This window comes from Malaclemys terrapin, chromosome 7, assembly GCF_027887155.1.
Source record: "Malaclemys terrapin pileata isolate rMalTer1 chromosome 7, rMalTer1.hap1, whole genome shotgun sequence".
Classification (NCBI taxonomy): Eukaryota; Metazoa; Chordata; order Testudines; family Emydidae; genus Malaclemys; species Malaclemys terrapin.
Window position 1 is genome coordinate 109131161 of NC_071511.1, and position 17428 is coordinate 109148588.

General features: G+C 41.6%; 1 protein-coding gene across 1 annotated transcript in view; it reads right to left on the reverse strand.

The window, feature by feature from the left end:
- The window catches only part of DMBT1 (deleted in malignant brain tumors 1), a 234414-nt gene that overhangs the window by 193552 nt on the left and 23434 nt on the right, over positions 1–17428 (reverse strand). The window contains 10 exon segments of the mRNA XM_054035621.1: positions 4053–4453; positions 5172–5344; positions 9913–10124; positions 10469–10619; positions 11774–11818; positions 12486–12530; positions 12980–13012; positions 13904–14215; positions 16627–16938; positions 17164–17193. Coding sequence (XP_053891596.1) covers positions 4053–4453; positions 5172–5344; positions 9913–10124; positions 10469–10619; positions 11774–11818; positions 12486–12530; positions 12980–13012; positions 13904–14215; positions 16627–16938; positions 17164–17193 — 1714 coding nt within the window.

The following is a 17428-nucleotide window of genomic DNA, read 5'->3' on the forward strand; positions in this document are numbered from 1 at the left end:
AACACCGCATTAACAACGGAAAGGGACAAAAATATGTATTTGTAGTAAGAAGAGAAAATGAAAGAGATTAAAATAGTGGCAGTGACTTGTCTGAAAGCAAAACATGCAATATCGCTTTCCCTAATTCACCAAGGTATTTATGTGCATGCCTAAGAGTGAGAGTAGTTTTACTGAACTCGCATGCTTAAAGTTAAGCTTGTGCATAAGACTTTATAGCATCAGGCCCCAGGACTGACAAATTGCAGAGGAGTCACCTAGAGGTGTCATGGCAATTAATCTATGGAAAGGGCCCATAGCTGCTTATTTATATCTCCAGGTTGTCATGCATATGATCCCTATAGAGCAGCTGGTGCAAAGGGTGTTAAGAGTTGTGAGTTCAATCCTTGAGGAGGCCACTTAGGGATCGGGGCAAAAATCAGTACTTGGCCCTGCTAGTGAAGGCAGGGGGCTGGACTCAATGACCTTTCAGGGTCCCTTCCTGTTCTATGAGATAGGTATATATCCATATATTTTATTATTATAAGCAGGGCTGGCTCTAGGTTTTTTGCTACCCCAAGCAAAAAAAATTTTGGCTGCCCCCCCATCCCAGCCCTGGGCTCCTCACTGCACCCGCCTGCTGCCCCAGCCCTAGGCTTCCCCCACCCACCCACCCACACCCCCTGCTGCCCTAGCTCTGGGCTCCCTCATTCCCCCCCACCATTGCCCCCCCCACACATCTCCTGCCGCCCCAGCTCTGGGCTCTCTCCCCCCCACCCCACCTGCACCCTCCTTCCGCCGCAGCCCTGGGTCACTGGTAACTCGCTCCCACAGCAGGTCATTCAGCATGAATTTTACATGTGTACAGAACACAGACAGGATTGGTTCCCATATGGTTACAGAACTGCAGTAACGTGGAACCATTTTCAGCTTGTGTGATTGGAGGATATCTGGATACATATTATAAGACTGTCCTACATAAATGAGGAAAAGTTGAGGTGCCTTTATTATTCTTTTCTTCCACTCTTTCTTTCTATGGGAAATTTGCCAATGCAATATCACTGTCTTCCTTTTAAACAAACAAACAAACAAACAAACAAACAAACAAACAAACAAACAAACAAACAAACAAACAAACAAACAAACAAACAAACAAACAAACAAAAAGGCAATGGCTGTTGAAAATAGCAATTCCAGTCCTAATAACCACTGGGAAGCATTTCTTGCTCAATTTTATCCTACTTTTTCTATAGCAAGTTACAGTGGATCAGTATATTTGATTTGGGAGAAATGAAGTAACAGCTGCCCAAACTGAGCTTGAGCACTCCTGAATTTTGAGGTGTTCAAATCTGGAAGGCAGGTGCTGTGGGGGGGGAGGGGGGAAGGGGGCTGTGGCTCTGCGGGGGAGCATGGCAGCATGTATGCAGCAGTGTGTCTGGCGCTGCGCAGAGCCAGACACGCTGGTCTGAGTGGCACAGTAAGGGGGTTGGAGGGTTGGATGGGGTGGAGGTTCAGGGGGGGGCAGTCAGGGACAGGGAGAAGGGGGAATTAGATAGGTCAGGGGTTGGGGGGTAGTCAGGGGACAGGCAGCGGTTGGATAGGCATGGGAGTCCCGGGGATTTGTCAGGGGACAGGTAGGGGGTGGGGTTCTAGGGGGGAAGTTGGGAGGGGTTTCTCAGAAGGGGGCAGTTGGGGACAAGGAGAAGGAAGGCTTAGATAGGGGGTGGGGTCCTGGGGGGCAGTTAGGGGCAGGGGTCCCGGGAGGGGGTGATCAGGGGACAGAGTGCAGGGGGGGTTGGATGGGTTGGGGTTTCTGTGGGAGGCAGTCGGAGGGAGTGGATGGCGGCAGGGTGGGACTACCCTCCCTCCCTGTGGAGTGTCCTATTTTTTGAATGTTAAAATATGGTATCCCTACACACAGTGCAGCTCTCCATTCATAGCAGACTGCAGCATGAGGTCTTAGCTACCTCATGCCCTCTCCCTCTTTCCTGTTGGTAGTGGCCAAGGGAATGCTGGGAAATGTAGTTCTTTCCCTGCTCCAGGGCTGGCTCTATAGGCAGGGAGCTAACCAAGGAACTACAACTCCCAGGGCCCCCTGTTCGTTCTCAGCTCCAGGCTGGATCCCTGCTGCCCCTGCAAATGGGCTGCCCCAAGGCTGTTACCCAGGAGATGGGAGGGTCAAGTCCCTGCTCTGCAGAGTCTCCCCCAGCAGAGCAGGGACTTGACCCTCCGTCTCCTACAGCCCAGGCAAGCACCCTAACCAGCTGGGCCTAGGTCTCTCTCTTAGTCTCACCTGAGAAACCCTTCTCAATGTCATTTCTGTCAGAATCGCCATGAAACTCTTCAGCTTTGATGAACAGCTGGGGGAGGGGAGGGGTTGTTTGTTTGTTTAAACAGGAAAAATTTTAGTCACAATTTTTTCTACCAGCTCTACTCTGAAGGGCAGGCTCCGTCTCTTTACTAAATGGCTATACAGCTCCTTTCACAATGGGGCCCTGATGTCTGATTGGGTTCTAGGCGCTACTAGATATGAACAATAATGATGATAAATTCCTTCTTCCGTTCTGTGCCATATTATCCAACTTACTCCCACTCCTCTGATTTCTGCTTTGGATGCAAGAATCAAGAAAGTGAATGTTTCCAATGAACCCAATCTCTAGTAAGTCAGCTGCACAAGTGCTTCATAGAACAAAATTCTAGTAAGCTTCACTTTCCTGTCAGCATTGACTCATGCCAAAGTTCCATGCCAGTGCATTCTGATTCAATTTAACCACCATGAAAAGGAACTCAATTTATCTGTTAACACACTGCTGTTATCTCAAAATAAGGTGCAGAGTTGTCATATGGTCAACGCATTGCATACAAATATTAATGATCTCACTCTCATAATAAAGATCTCAAGGTATTGAACTACTTTTATAATAATCTCAGTTTATACTGTACAATATGTTTTTCTGTTATATTCATGCCAATATTTGTGTCACCTATAGAAAGTTAAGAGATGGTTGAATTTAGATATTGTAAATTTATTTCCTGTTGGGTTTTAATTTAAATAAATATTATTAGATTTAAAATATTTGACTTTCTCTGCATTGAATGATTTTATCATATCATTTCTTAAAAGGGCTGGTCTGAATATTTAATTTTTATATTATGCAATAGATAAGGAGTTTTTAAACTATCATGCTTTAAGGTGGCTTCCTTAAAACTTAACTCTTGTATATCCTGCTACTCTTCTTCTACCTGGCTGAATTATTTTGAAATTTCATTATTTAGTCCCCATTATTTATATAGCATTAGAATTTCACCAGTAAGTGAATGAGTCAGACATTTATTGACAATGGGACCTGCTCCTGAAAGATTTGCCCTTTCATACCCAGAAAGATGTAGAATCTAATGATAATGGAGAAATCTACTGAAATGCTGGCAGGTAAAGCATAGGAAATGCCATAATGGATGAGACCAGTGCCTTTTTTTCTTGCCAGATCTAAGAATCTCATTTGTTTGGTATAATTCATTTATCTAAGTTTTCCACAAGAAATGGTTTAAGCCAAGCCACACGAACAATTCTAGGCCATTTGAGTGACATCTAGGAAAGCAGGAATATCAAACATTAAACTTCTGTCATTTGAATCAAGGATTGAATTAGTCATTTGAAATAACATTTCCAGTATAGTACAAAAAACAAGAACAGAACAAGAATGAATAATTTAAAAAAAGAATCAGAATATTTTGAAAATACACAGTTGAATTCTATAGACAAACTATTTGGGGCTGAATTCAAACTTGATGTAGGCAGGTGAAAATTCATTGACCTCAGTGGAGTTTGGGATAAAATCTGTTACTATGTAACATGCTTGAGTGGACTCTTGCATGATTGCATGGTCTAAACATCATTGCTATTGTTATTTCTCATTTCATAGCAGGATTGGCCAAAAAAGTTTTTAAAAAAAGTTTAGTGGCATAGGGAACTGAAATCAATTCAAATTGTCAATATTCAAATTAGTCCATAAACAAAACAGATACAGAAGAGCATGTACAGATCCATTGTTAATCATTGCTCAGAAAGTCCTTACCCATTCCTGATAATATCATAGGTCGTGGATGTAACACTACTGGGATCAGGTGATGCCACACATGTGTCCAAAAACAACGCCAGATTTGGGTCAGAGCTGTGAATTGAAGCTTGAAGGAATAAATTCTGGTTCAATCTCACGTAGTATGGAGAGTCATACACTGGCCGTGAGAAGGATGGTGATTCGTAGAATGAAATGTTCACGTCATATCTGCTGTACTGCGTTTCATTGACCTCAGTAACATCCTCAGCCACATCCTGAGCAACATACATGATTTCTTTCCATGTGTTTTGGAGCATTTTGCAGTTGACATGCAAGTGAAGATCTTTTTCCCTTTTGATTATGTAACCAGAAGAGGTTGCTTTGATCAAGTTGGAATACATGATAGTATTGCTGTTTCCCTGTTTGACACAGTAAGTACAGAATTATCTAACGTAGTCACATTTTTCTCACACTTACCATTATGTCACTAAACTTTTGATGAACGCATTTTAAAAGCATTGCTTCCATTGGAAGTATTTTGAAAAGAAATGAGACTTTGGTCATTTCTAGTCACAACACATTTTAAACAAAATTGTTGGCTGTATGATACAGTGATTACACTGAGATGTGAAAACATATTTTCACTGAACCCAAATACAGCCAAGTTAGTTCACATTAATACAAAGGTTGAACATGAAATGCACAAAGGTCCTGATTCAGTAAGGTACTTAAATGTGTTTAACTTAAAGCACGTGAGTAGTCCTATTGAAATGAATGCTTTAAATTAGATACGTGTTAAGTACGTTGCTGAACAGGGGCCTGTGCAAATACCAAGTATTTTGATTATTCACGAACATCAGCTCATGTTCGAAAAAAGTCTGTGAACATGGGTTGAGGTTGTTCGCATATCCTCCCTGTCCCATAATATTGTAGCTTGACCTTATGGGGAATAAGTGAGGAGTTTCTTCAGGCAGAGGAAGAATAGATGGTAGTGTTCAGTGAATCTGAACCTGCAGTCGTTGGTTCACTTGTAACTCCTGTTAACCACAGCAGGTTTCTGTTCATGACCCATTTCAAAATAAATTCTGCAGTTTGCACAGAGCTACTTACACAGGTGCTAAATATTCAACTTCATACCTCTCGTCTTGTGCCACAGCCATTATATGGGATGTTGAATATAATATCATTTGTTGTAATCTTTGGTTTACAATAAGGGTCATTCAAGCTGACATTCTCTGCAATGTAGCCTTGTGAGAGGAGATAGGCTCTCTTAACAACTGCATGCATGTATTCTGGCAAGCACAGAAGAACTGGTGGGGGGATAAAACATATATTATTAGTGCGTTCAGGCATACAGTAGTAATTAAATGTTCAACCAATACATATGCTGCTATCTACTCTGCGTGTATATTGGGAGAGGGGAGGGTGTTCATAAGACAAATCACATGATTTCACTTCTCTTATGTCTTAATTATCAAATTATGCACCAGGGGGCTATGGTTTAGGCTGTGGATAACTATCACTAAGAAAATCTGCAAATTATTCTCTCCTTGTGATCAGAGAGAGTCTCCCATTAGTGTTAAGGATCATATGAATCACAGTTACCATAGTAGAACAAATTCTGGAATCAAGAGAAAATCCACTTGACGTTGCTTAGAATTTTCCTTGAGTAAAATTAAGGACAATACTACCAGGGCCTTTATTAAGGACATGAACTAAAGACTTTCAGTATTTCTGGGAGAGAATGATCTAAACACAAGGGGAGGTGAAAACAAACAGTAAAGTAAAGTAAAAAGCAACAGAGGGTCCTGTGGCACCTTTAAGACTAACAGAAGTATTGGGAGCATAAGATTTCGTGGGTAAGAACCTCACTTCTTCAGATGCAAGTAATGGAAATCTCCAGAGGCAGGTATAAATCAGTATGGAGATAACAAGGTTAGTTCAATCAGGGAGGGTGAGGTGCTCTGCTAGCAGTTGAGGTGTGAACACCAAGGGAGGAGAAACTGCTTCTGTAGTTGGATAGCCATTCACAGTCTTTGTTTAATCCTAATCTGATGGTGTCAAATTTGCAAATGAATTGGAGCTCAGCAGTTTCTCTTTGGAGTTTGGTCCTGAAGTTTTTTTGCTGTAAGATGGCTACCTTTACATCTGCTATTGTGTGGCCAGGGAGGTTGAAGTGTTCTCCTACAGGTTTTTGTATATTGCCATTCCTGATATCTGACTTGTGTCCATTTATCCTCTTGCGTAGTGACTGTCCAGTTTGGCCAATGTACATAGCAGAGGGGCATTGCTGGCATATGATGGCATATATAACATTGGTGGACGTTCAGGTGAATGAGCCGGTGATGTTGTAGCTGATCTGGTTAGGTCCTGTGATGGTGTTGCTGGTGTAGATATGTGGGCAGAGTTGGCATCGAGGTTTGTTGCATGGGTTGGTTCCTGAGTTAGAGTTGTTATGGTGCGGTGCGTGGTTGCTGGTGAGAATATGCTTAACGTTGGCAGGTTGTCTGTGGGCGAGGACTGGCCTGCCTCCCAAGGTCTGTGAAAGTGAGGGATCACTGTCCAGGATGGGTTGTAGATCACTGATGATGCGTTGGAGAGGTTTAAGCTGAGGACAGTAGGTGATGGCCAGTGGAGTTCTGTTGGTTTCTTTTTTGGGCCTGTCTTGTAGCAGGAGGCTTCTGGGTACACGTCTGGCTCTGTTGATTTGTTTCTTTATTTCCTTGTGTGGGTATCGTAGTTTTGAGAATGCTTGGTGAAGATCTTGTAGGTGTTGGTCTCTGTCTGAGGGGTTGGAGCAGATGCGATTGTACCTCAGTGCTTGGCTGTAGATGATGGATCGTGTGGTGTGACCGGGGTGGAAGCTGGAGGCATGAAGGTAGGCGTAGCGGTCAGTGGGTTTTCAGTATAGGGTGGTGTTAATGTGGCCATCGCTTATTTGTACAGTGATGTCTAGGAAGTGGACCTCCCATGTAGATTGGTCCAGGCTGAGGTTGATGGTGGGGTGGATGCTGTTGAAATCATGGTGGAATTCTTCCAGGGTCTCCTTCCCATGGGTCCAGATGATGAAGATGTCGTCAATATAGCGTAGGTAGAGAAGGGGCATGAGTGGACGAGAGCTGAGGAAGCGTTGTTCCAGGTCAGCCATAAAAATGTTGGCATATTGTGGGGCCATGCGGGTGCCCATAGCGGTGCCACTGGTCTGGAGGTATATATTGTCACCAAATTTGAAATAATTGTGCGTAAGGATAAAGTCACAGAGCTCAGCAATAAGTTGTGCTGTGTCATCATCAGGGATACTGTTCCTGACAGCTTGTATTCCATCTGTGTGTGGGATGTTTGTGTAGAGAGTCTCTACATCCATGGTGGCTAGGATGGTGTTTTCTGGAGGTCACCAATGCATTGTAGTTTTCTCAGGAAATCTGTGGTGTCACGGAGATAGCTGGGAGTGCTGGTGGCGTAGGGTCTGAGTAGGGAGTCCACATATCCAGACAGTCCTTCAGTGAGAGTGCCAATGCCCGACATGATGGGGCGTCCAGGATTTCCAGGTTTGTGGATCTTAGGTAGTAGATAGAATAACCCCGGTCGGGACTCTAAGGGTATGTTGATTTGTTCCTGTGTTAGTGTAGGGAGTGTCCTGAGTAGATGGTGCAGTTTCTTAGTGTATTCCTCAGTGGGATCTGAGGAAAGTGGCCTGTAGTATTTGGTATTGGAGAGTTGTCTGGCAGCCTCCTTCTGGTAGTCAGACCTGTTCATGATGACAACAGCACCTCCTTTATCAGCCTCTTTGATGATAATGTCAGGGTCAGATAATTCTGAGGCTGTGGATGGCATTGCGTTCTGCACGACTTAGGTTATGAGGCAAGCGATGTTGTTTTTCCACAATTTCTGCCTGTGCACGTCGGCGGAAGCATTCTATGTATAGGTCCAGGCTGTCATTTCGACCCTCAGGAGGAGTCCATGTGGAGTTCTTCTTCCTGTGTTGTTGGTGGGAGGGTATCTGTGTATCAGTGTGCTGTTCAGTGTTATCTTGAAAGTATTCTTTGAGTCGGAGGCAGCGAAAGTAGGCTTCCAGATCACCGCAGAACTGTATCATGTTCGTGGGGGTGCTGGGGCAAAAAGAGAGTCCCCGAGATAGGACAGACTCTTCTGCTGGGTTGAGTGTGTAGCTGAATAAATTGACGATATTGCTGGGTGAGTTAGGGGTACCCCTGTTGTGGCCCCATGTGGCAGGTAGGATTTTAGACAGCTTGCGGTCCTTTTTCCTTTGTAGAGAGGTGAAGTGTGTAATGTAGATCTCCTGTCTTATTTTAGTTAAGTCCATTTGTGTGGAGGGTTGGTTATTTATGAAAGTCTCCAGGTTGGAGAGTTCTTTCTTGATGTTTTTCTGTTTGCTGTACAGGATGCTGATCAGGTGGTTCCTCAGTTTCTTTGATAGTGTATGGCATAATCTCTCACTGTGGTCTGTGCAGTATGTAGATAGCAATGGATTTTTCACCTTCAGTCCATTTGGTATGATGTCCATCCGTTTGCATTTGGAAAGGAAGATGATATCTGTCTGTATATGTGCAAGTTTCTTCATGAGGTTGATAGATTTCCATTCCATACGGCTAAATGCAGTGCCTTGCATGGTGTCAAGTATCAGAGGAGTCCATGTGGAGTTCTTAAGTAAAGTGATGTGAAATTAGTATGTTGGTCAACAGCAATTTTGCAATCATGAATTATCCTGATCAGCCAATGGAACTAACCAGTTCTGTGCTATTCAATATGAGTAAGGGTTGCAGAATCAGGGGCTTGCATGTAGGACCTTACATAAGCCTTATGGGGTTTGGAGATACATGTTCAGAGCCGATTCACATCAATGAGCATCAAAGTGATAGTCCTTCATTGGGGACTCAATCCTGTATAGTCTTTTCTTGGGCAAAAGGTACACTCAAAAGAATAGGAGTTTTCCCTGAATGAGGACTTAGGGATCAGGCTTTGAATGTTTGTGAAAGTTGTTCAAGTTCACTTGTGGGCACCTCTGTAGCTGAAGATGTGGACAAATTGCAGGGGACTCATAAAAGAGCATCAAAAACTGGGAAAGGAAGTGCAGGGAATGATTCTAAATATAAATAACTCTAAGGCTACATCTACACTACGGGGGGGTCGATTTAAGATACGCAAATTCAGCTACGTGAATAGCGTAGCTGAATTCGACGTATCGCAGCCGACTTACCCCGCTGTAGGGACGGCGGCAAAATCGACCTCTGCGGCTTCCCGTCGACGGCGCTTACTTCCACCTCCGTCGGTGGAGTAAGAGCGTCGATTCAGGGATTGATTGTCGCGTCCCAACGGGACGCGATAAATCGAACCCCGAGAGGTCGATTTCTACCTGCCGATTCAGACGGGTAGTGTAGACCCAGCCTAATACTAAACATGTATCAGTAAAATGCTAAACAGGCATTGAGCTCAGATAAATAACAACTAATGAGTTGAGCGAAGGACATTAAATTGACTCATGCTGTATGAATTGGATTGATTGCGATGAGAGTTTTGCCTGCATCAGGACTAGGATCAGACCCAAAGAGAATGAGCAGTTAGGTAGTACAAGGGGCCATAAGTATGAGTAATGAGATGAGATGGTGAAAAAGTAAATTCAGGCTGAATATAAGAGAAAATGTCCAAAAATAATTTGATAATAACAAACAGTTTTATATTTAAACAAAATCAAACTATTGTCTGAAAGTAATAGGTCAGTAATCACACAGTGTGAAAGATGACAGTGAGTGGTACTACACTGAGGTGGTTGAACATTAATCTATGGTTATTTATCAATAAAATCAATAAATAGTCTTGTCTGCTGAAAAGCAAAGTTCTGTATTAAACATGAACTTACCAGTATTCTGATCTGCTGGAATGATGTAATAGTCAGCACGAAACCCTCTGTTTGTTATACTCGAGTCACTGTGAAATCGAACTGTCATCAAGTTTGAGGACGATGTATATGTGAGATAGGAACCATAACAAATTTTCCCCAGTAAAGGAGAGGTATAGAGTGGCCCATCATATATCTCAATATAATCATGCTGGCATCTACCACCTTCTGTTCTGGAGAATAAACATTAACATTTTGTAAACTATTTTGTAAACTTCTATTTAAGTATTCATCACAAAGCAGCACATGAATCTCAGATTAAGCCCTTCAGACTGCAAGGTGTTCATGGCAGAGATTGTCTTCATTTTGTATCTTGTATGGTACCAACCACTTTTTTAGGACTCAACAAGTAACAACAAATAATACTCCATTCATGCCATTTTTCATTTTAGGTTGACCGGTCACTTAGAATTGTTAAACCCTGTTGAGAAATGTCCTTCAAATGGAGAGGGTACCAGTTTGAAAAGTCCATGACTTGGAACCCATGAGTTGCCCAGAAAATTAGTACTTTACTTACGAGATATCTCTAAATGAAAGTGTTATACGGTAATTGCTCACTGCTTCTATTTCCCACACACAATCTGCATTGTTTGGATAATTCCCAGGATAGAACGGGCTTTGAAATGTCCCAGATGAATATTGAAGGACACCACCACAAGCATATTTTGCTGCAAAATAAAATGTAAGAAAAAAATACATATGAGTCATTTATATATATTTTTGTATATATTTGCATATGATTTATCAGTCAGAGCCAAAAGCTACTGAAGTTAAAGGAAAGCCTCCCATAACTTCAATGGTCTTTATAAAAGGTGCTCTATGATCAGCATCTGATCCAAAGAGCTGTTGATCCCACTCACAGTCTCATTTAATGCTCAGGACCTCTCACAATTAAGCACTAAATGTACATAGCTGAAGACAGAAAATATGGACCAAAGAAAATGTTCAGGGGAGAAAGATTATGCTTTTTTCTCTCCAATAATGTTATGTTGTTATTAATTCAGGTGGGAAGTCAAATTTTGAAGTAGCACCTGGTGCACTGGGGACAAAAATTACAGCCTGAATGAAAATAGCATCTACAGTCAACTTTGGAATGTAACAATTTTTACTTAATGCAGACCTTGAAGTGACATAAGGCTTATACATTCCTCCTCAATTTTGTCACATACAAGAAAGAGAAAGAGCTAGAAAGGTCATTATCTTGATGAGGGACCCACAAATATATCTTGTGGTCTTTAAAAAAAACAAAACAAAAAAATCCAGGGTTTCATTTCTGTTCTGATGCAGAATGAAAACAAATGTTAAAGCCTCAGAATTATTTTCCAAACCAGAATTCTTGTTTTCTAGCCATAGCCTGTTGAGAGAAGAGTAAGTACTGTAAAGACAGCAAAAATGAAGGAAGCATGATCTAAGAGAAATGCCATGGGCACTGGGAGTCAAAATATCTGGTTTCTATTCCCCACTCTGCATTCATGTAATTTAGCAACGTAATCCCACAACATGCCAACAGCTGTGAACTGAGACTGAGGGCTGATAGACACAGTCCTCATCTCTTCCCCAGAACCACAGGGTGAGCACAGGATTGTGACAGCATATTGGACGATGGCAGAAGACCAGGGAGCAATTCAACAACAATACCGAGAAATCTTTATTGCCTGAACCAGGTTTGAAATTTGGTCCTTTGAATTCTTTTCAATTTATCCTTGCTCTCATTTCAGATCATGTGGCAACTGCACTATGAAACCATAAGCTAAACCATCGCTAGCACAGAATCCCCTAAGAAAGAAACATCTTAGTGAAGTTAGAATGAGTTAGCACTCACCAGTGGTTGTGTACCAGGGCCATGATGGAGTGTATCCCGGTGTTCCTGCAGGAAGATAACAGAAGTGAAACTAGAGTCCTATGGCGAATTCTCACAGGAATGGCAAAATGCACATTGCCTTCGCAAATCCCCACAACAAATCATCAAAGCAATGAAACTCTTCAGTGAAACAGTTGGAAGTATTTTTTGGAAAGACACCTGCAAACATTTGGTATTTACCTAAACAGATGACACCAGAAGCCCCAGAATTACCACAGTTATGAGAGAGCCATCCTGAATGAGGACAGTCCCATGGACTGTCTCCTCGGGAATGACCTATTTAGATGCTTGGCAGAAAGGCTAGCAGGCAATCTAAATGTGAGGATCTTGTTCTCTTTTAGGGAGGGAGTGATGGAACAGAAATGAGAGAGGGTTGGATGGATTGAAGAAAACTATATTTACTCTCCACACCTCAGTGTTCCGGGGGTCTAATATGCAAGAGTAAGGGTGTGTAATGGACCTGTACAGTTCAACAAATGTACTGAGAAAAATTTATTGCCTGTACCACATTTGAAATTTGCCCTTTCTATTGCTATTCAACCTGTCCTTCCTCTCATTTCAGTTCATGTGGCAATTCTTCTATAAAACCATAGGCTAGATTTCAAAACATTTCCAGCACAGAACCCTATTAGAGAGAAACATTTTAATGAAAGCAGAATGAGTTAGCACTTACGAGTTGTTGTGTACCAGGGCCATGATGGAGTGTATCCTGGTGTTCCTGCAGGAAGATAACAGAAGCATAACTAGAGACCTATAATGAATTTTCACAGCAATGGCAAAATGCACATCCCTTCTGCTAAATTCCAAATCCCCCACCAAGTCATGGAGCCACCAGAGCTCTTCAGTGAAACAGCTGGAAGAAGTTTTTTTAACCTGTGCAAAACATGTCTCCCAAGTCTTATTTTTGAAGCAGCTGAAGTGTTTTAGCTGAAACTTCCCAAAATACATCAGTCTCTGGGACAAATGGATTTGAGCCTTAATGGTTGAAGTTTGCCAAACTAATAAGCAACTAAAATTTGGATCTTATGATGGAAACTGTTCGGCAACCTCAACAATAAGAGACGCTACGAGCTCTGCCTATAATAAATTTCAGTGGTGATCCTGTATATGTGCATTTCAGCATATTACATTTTATGTAATATGGATAACATGTAAGTGATGAGTTACCTGTTGATGGAGATGTTGTATATCCAGCAGCTGCTAGGGTAAAATATGAGAAGTTATAGTTTCAGTTATAGTGTCTTGGAGCTTGAAATTGCTAATGAAGGGAAAAAAGACTCTGGTACTAGCTTGGATGTACTTATAACATTTTAACTGCAAATGACATTAGAAGCTGCATGACAATCCTGGAGGATGTTATGTTTCAAAACAAGTAGAGCAAAACTTTGAAGATACCATTTTTGTAATATGTTGTGAAGGGTAATCATAAAATATAGTAAACTGTGCTTGATTCCCACTGAAGTCAATAAAAAAATTACTCCAAAATTTATTGATGAGAAAAGATTATGGCTGAAACTTAAATAGGTCTTTCATCTTTGGGTCTCTAAGTGCTGCATGACCTCGAGTAAGTCTTATTATCCCTATTTTACTTTTTAGGTGAATGAGGCATAAAGAAACTAAGTGGCATGGCAGATTCATGAATAAAGTCTAGGTTTCCCACATCCCATTTCCAGGCCCTATCACCGCTGCAGCATTCCACTTTCAAAGGACGTGAGATTGCCGGAACGGAAAATTAACCCTGGTGGACAGATGCTGCCCTTTGGAACTTCAGACTAATATCCTCATTACTTAGCCATCCTTGGGTGCTACCCCACTCCCTCCCTTTTGTTATTGTTGTTGTTGTATATCTTTATTCTATGCTAGCAAAATCACATCAACCAGGGAACTAACTTGCTGGCTGGTTGAAGCATGGAACTAATGTTTGCGGAAGTAGGATGGTAGCCCTTTTAGTATAAGGTTCAGTTCCAGAAAGTGTATTTCATATAGTGAAACTTCTGCAATGTGACTTTCAAAAACATCTTTGACACGGTGAAAAGCATATTCTGTGCCAGTCATTGACCTTCAAGTCACCTGCAAACTCTTGGTATTTACCTGAGCAGATGACACCGGCATCTTCAGAATGACCACAGTTATGAGAGAGCCATCCTGAATGAGGACAGTCCCATAGACTGTATTCCCATCCTCTGCAACTCACATCATCCAGAACAATATTTCCTGAACCTTGACCGTAATAGGCACCGCTCTTTGCTGCAACACCATATCCACATCCAAGCTGCCGGCACACAACATTTGCATCATTGAGATCCCAAGAATCATCACACACTGTCCCCCAGGATCCTGCATAATAGACTTCAACACGACCTTCACATCTGCTAAATGAATTCACCAGTCTCAATGCCAGCCCTAAAATAGATTCAAGGAAATTATTATTAGCACATTAGTTAGTTCTTTCCCTCTTGGTAACATTGTGACAACTGGGGTCAATCTGACCCACATATAGCACCGCATTTGACCACTTTTGTGGATTACATGTCCAGATCAGGTCACACATCTGGATCAGTGTGATGTCGAATCCCACAATTAAATAAATAAATAAATAAATAAAACAAAGGCGAGACTGCACTTACCACTTGGCGTGGTTCTCACTGGCGTGCTTGCTGCAGTAAGACAAGGCGTAATTAGAGAACCCACAAATCCTGAGCTTCCTCAAGTCAAATCAGACTAATACTTCTAAGGAATATTTTTAAAACAGTGCACCATGTGTCTTACTGGACTGCAGATATATTATCTCTACTGCCTTCTTTCATTCATTGTTGTCATTAAAAAAGCAATCTTTTTTTCTCCCATGATGTGTTCTTCATAAGCACATGTTGCTCAGAGTTATTACCCCTACGTTTTCTCTTTTGCTTTCCTTATCGTACTAGATATTTCCTTTCAAAATAAGTTGAAGGACCATATATTAAAGTCAGAAAAAGTTCCTTAATGTCTCCGGGGGAATGACCTACTTAGGTTCTGGCCAGAGAGGCTAGTAGGGAAATCTAAATGTGAAGATCTTGTTTTCTTCTAGGGAGGGAGTGATGGAACAGAAGGGAGAGTTGGATAGATTGAAGAAAACTATATTTACTCTCCACATCTCAGTGTTGTGATGGAACAATATGCAAGAGTAGGGTTGTGTAATGGACCCGTTCAGTTCAACAAATGTATTGAGAAACATTCATTGCCTGTACCACGTTTGATATTTGCCCTTCGTATTGCTATTCAACCTGTCCTTTCTCTCATTTCAGTTCATGTGGAAATTCTACTATAAAACCATAGGCTAGATTTTCAAAACATTTCTAGCACAGAACCCTATCAGAGAGAAACATTTTAATGAAACCAGAATGAATTAGCACTTGCCAGTTGTTGTGTACCAGGGCCATGATGGAGTGTATCCTGGTGTTCCTGCAGGAAGATAACAGAAGCATAACTAGAGACCTATAATGAATTTTCACAGCAATGGCAAAATGCACATCCCTTCTGCTAAATTCCAAATCCCCCACCAAGTCATGGAGCCACCAGAGCTCTTCAGTGAAACAGCTGGAAGAAGTTTTTTTAACCTGTGCAAAACATGTCTCCCAAGTCTTATTTTTGAAGCAGCTGAAGTGTTTTAGCTGAAATTTCCCAAAATACATCAGTCTCTGGGACAAATGGATTTGAGCCTTAATGGTAATAAGTAATAAGCAAAGTGATAAGCAACTAAAATCTGGATCTTATGATGGAAACTGTTCGGCAACCTCAACAATAAGTGACGCTACCAGCTCTGCCTATAATAAATTTCAGTGGTGATCCTGTATATGCGCATTTCAGCATATTACATTTTATGTAATATGGATAACATGTAAGTGATGAGTTACCTGTTGATGGAGATGTTGTATATCCAGCAGCTGCTAGGGTGAAATATGAGAAGTTATAGTTTCAGTTATAGTGTCTTGGAGCTTGAAATTGCTAATGAAGGAAAAAAATGGTACTAGTTTGGATGTACTTATAACATTTTAACTGCAAATGACATTAGAAGCTGCATGACAATCCTGGAGGATGTTATGTTTCAAAACAAGAAGAGCAAAACTTTGAAGATACCAGGCTTGTAATATGTTGTGAAGGGTAATCATAAAATATGGTAAACTGTGCTTGATTCCCACTGAAGTCAATAAAAAAATTCCCCCAAAATTTACTTTTCTTGATGAGAAAAGATTATGGCTGAAACTTAAATAGGTCTTTCATCTTTGGGTCTCTAAGTGCTTCATGACCTCAAGTAAGTCTTATTATCCCTATTTTACTTTTTAGGTGAATGAGGCATAAAGAAGCTAAGTGGCATGGCAGATTCATGAATTAAGTCTAGGTTTCCCATATCCCATTTCCAGGCCTTATCACCGCTGCAGCATTCTACTTTCAAAGGACGTGAGATTGCCAGAACGGAAAACTAACCCTGGTGGACAGATGCTGCCCTTTGGAACTTCAGACTAATATCCCCATTACTTGGCTATCCTTGGGTGCTACCCCACTCCCTCCCTTTTTTGTTGTTGTTGTATATCTTTATTCTATGCTAGCAAAATCACATTCACCAGGGAACTAACTTGCTGGCTGGTTGAAGCATGGAACTAATGTTTGCGGAAGTAGGACGGTAGCCCTTTTACTATAAGGTTCAGTCCCAGAAAGTGTATTTCATATAGTGAAACTTCTGCAATGTGACTTTCAAAAACATCTTTGACATGGTGAAAAGCATATTCTGTGCCAGTCATTGACCTTCAAGACACCTGCAAACTCTTAGTATTTACCTGAGCAGATGACACCGGCATCTTCAGAATGACCACAGTTATGAGAGAGCCATCCTGAATGAGGACAGTCCCATAGGCTGTATTCCCATCCTCTGCAACTCACATCATCCAGAACAATATTTCCTGAACCTTGACCGTAATAGGCACCGCTCTTTGCTGCAACACCATATCCACATCCAAGCTGCCGGCACACAACATTTGCATCATTGAGATCCCAAGAATCATCACACACTGTCCCCCAGGATCCTGCGTAATAGACTTCAACACGACCTTCACATCTGCTAAATGAATTCACCAGTCTCAATGCCAGCCCTAAAACAGATGCAAAGAAATTATTATTAGCACATTAGTTAGTTCTTTCCCTCTTGGTAACATTGTGAAAACTGGGGTCAATCTGACCCACGTATAGCACCTCATTTGACTACTTTTGTGGATTACATGTCCAGATCAGGTCACACATCTGGATCAGTGTGATGTCGAATCCCACAATAAAATAAATAAATAAATAAATAAAACAAAGGGCGAGACTGCACTTACCACTTGGCGTGGTTCTCACTGGCGTGCTTGCTGCAGTAAGACAAGGGGACAATTAGAGAACCCACAAATCCTGAGCTTCCTCAAGTCAAATCAGACTAATACTTCTAAGGAATATTTCTAGAACGGGGCACCAGACGTCTTACTGGAGTACAGATATATTATCTCTACTGCCGTCTTTCATTTATTGTGTTCATTAAAAAAAGCAATCTTTTTTTCTCCCATGATGTGGTCCTTCATAGGTTCATGTTGCTCACAGCTATTATCC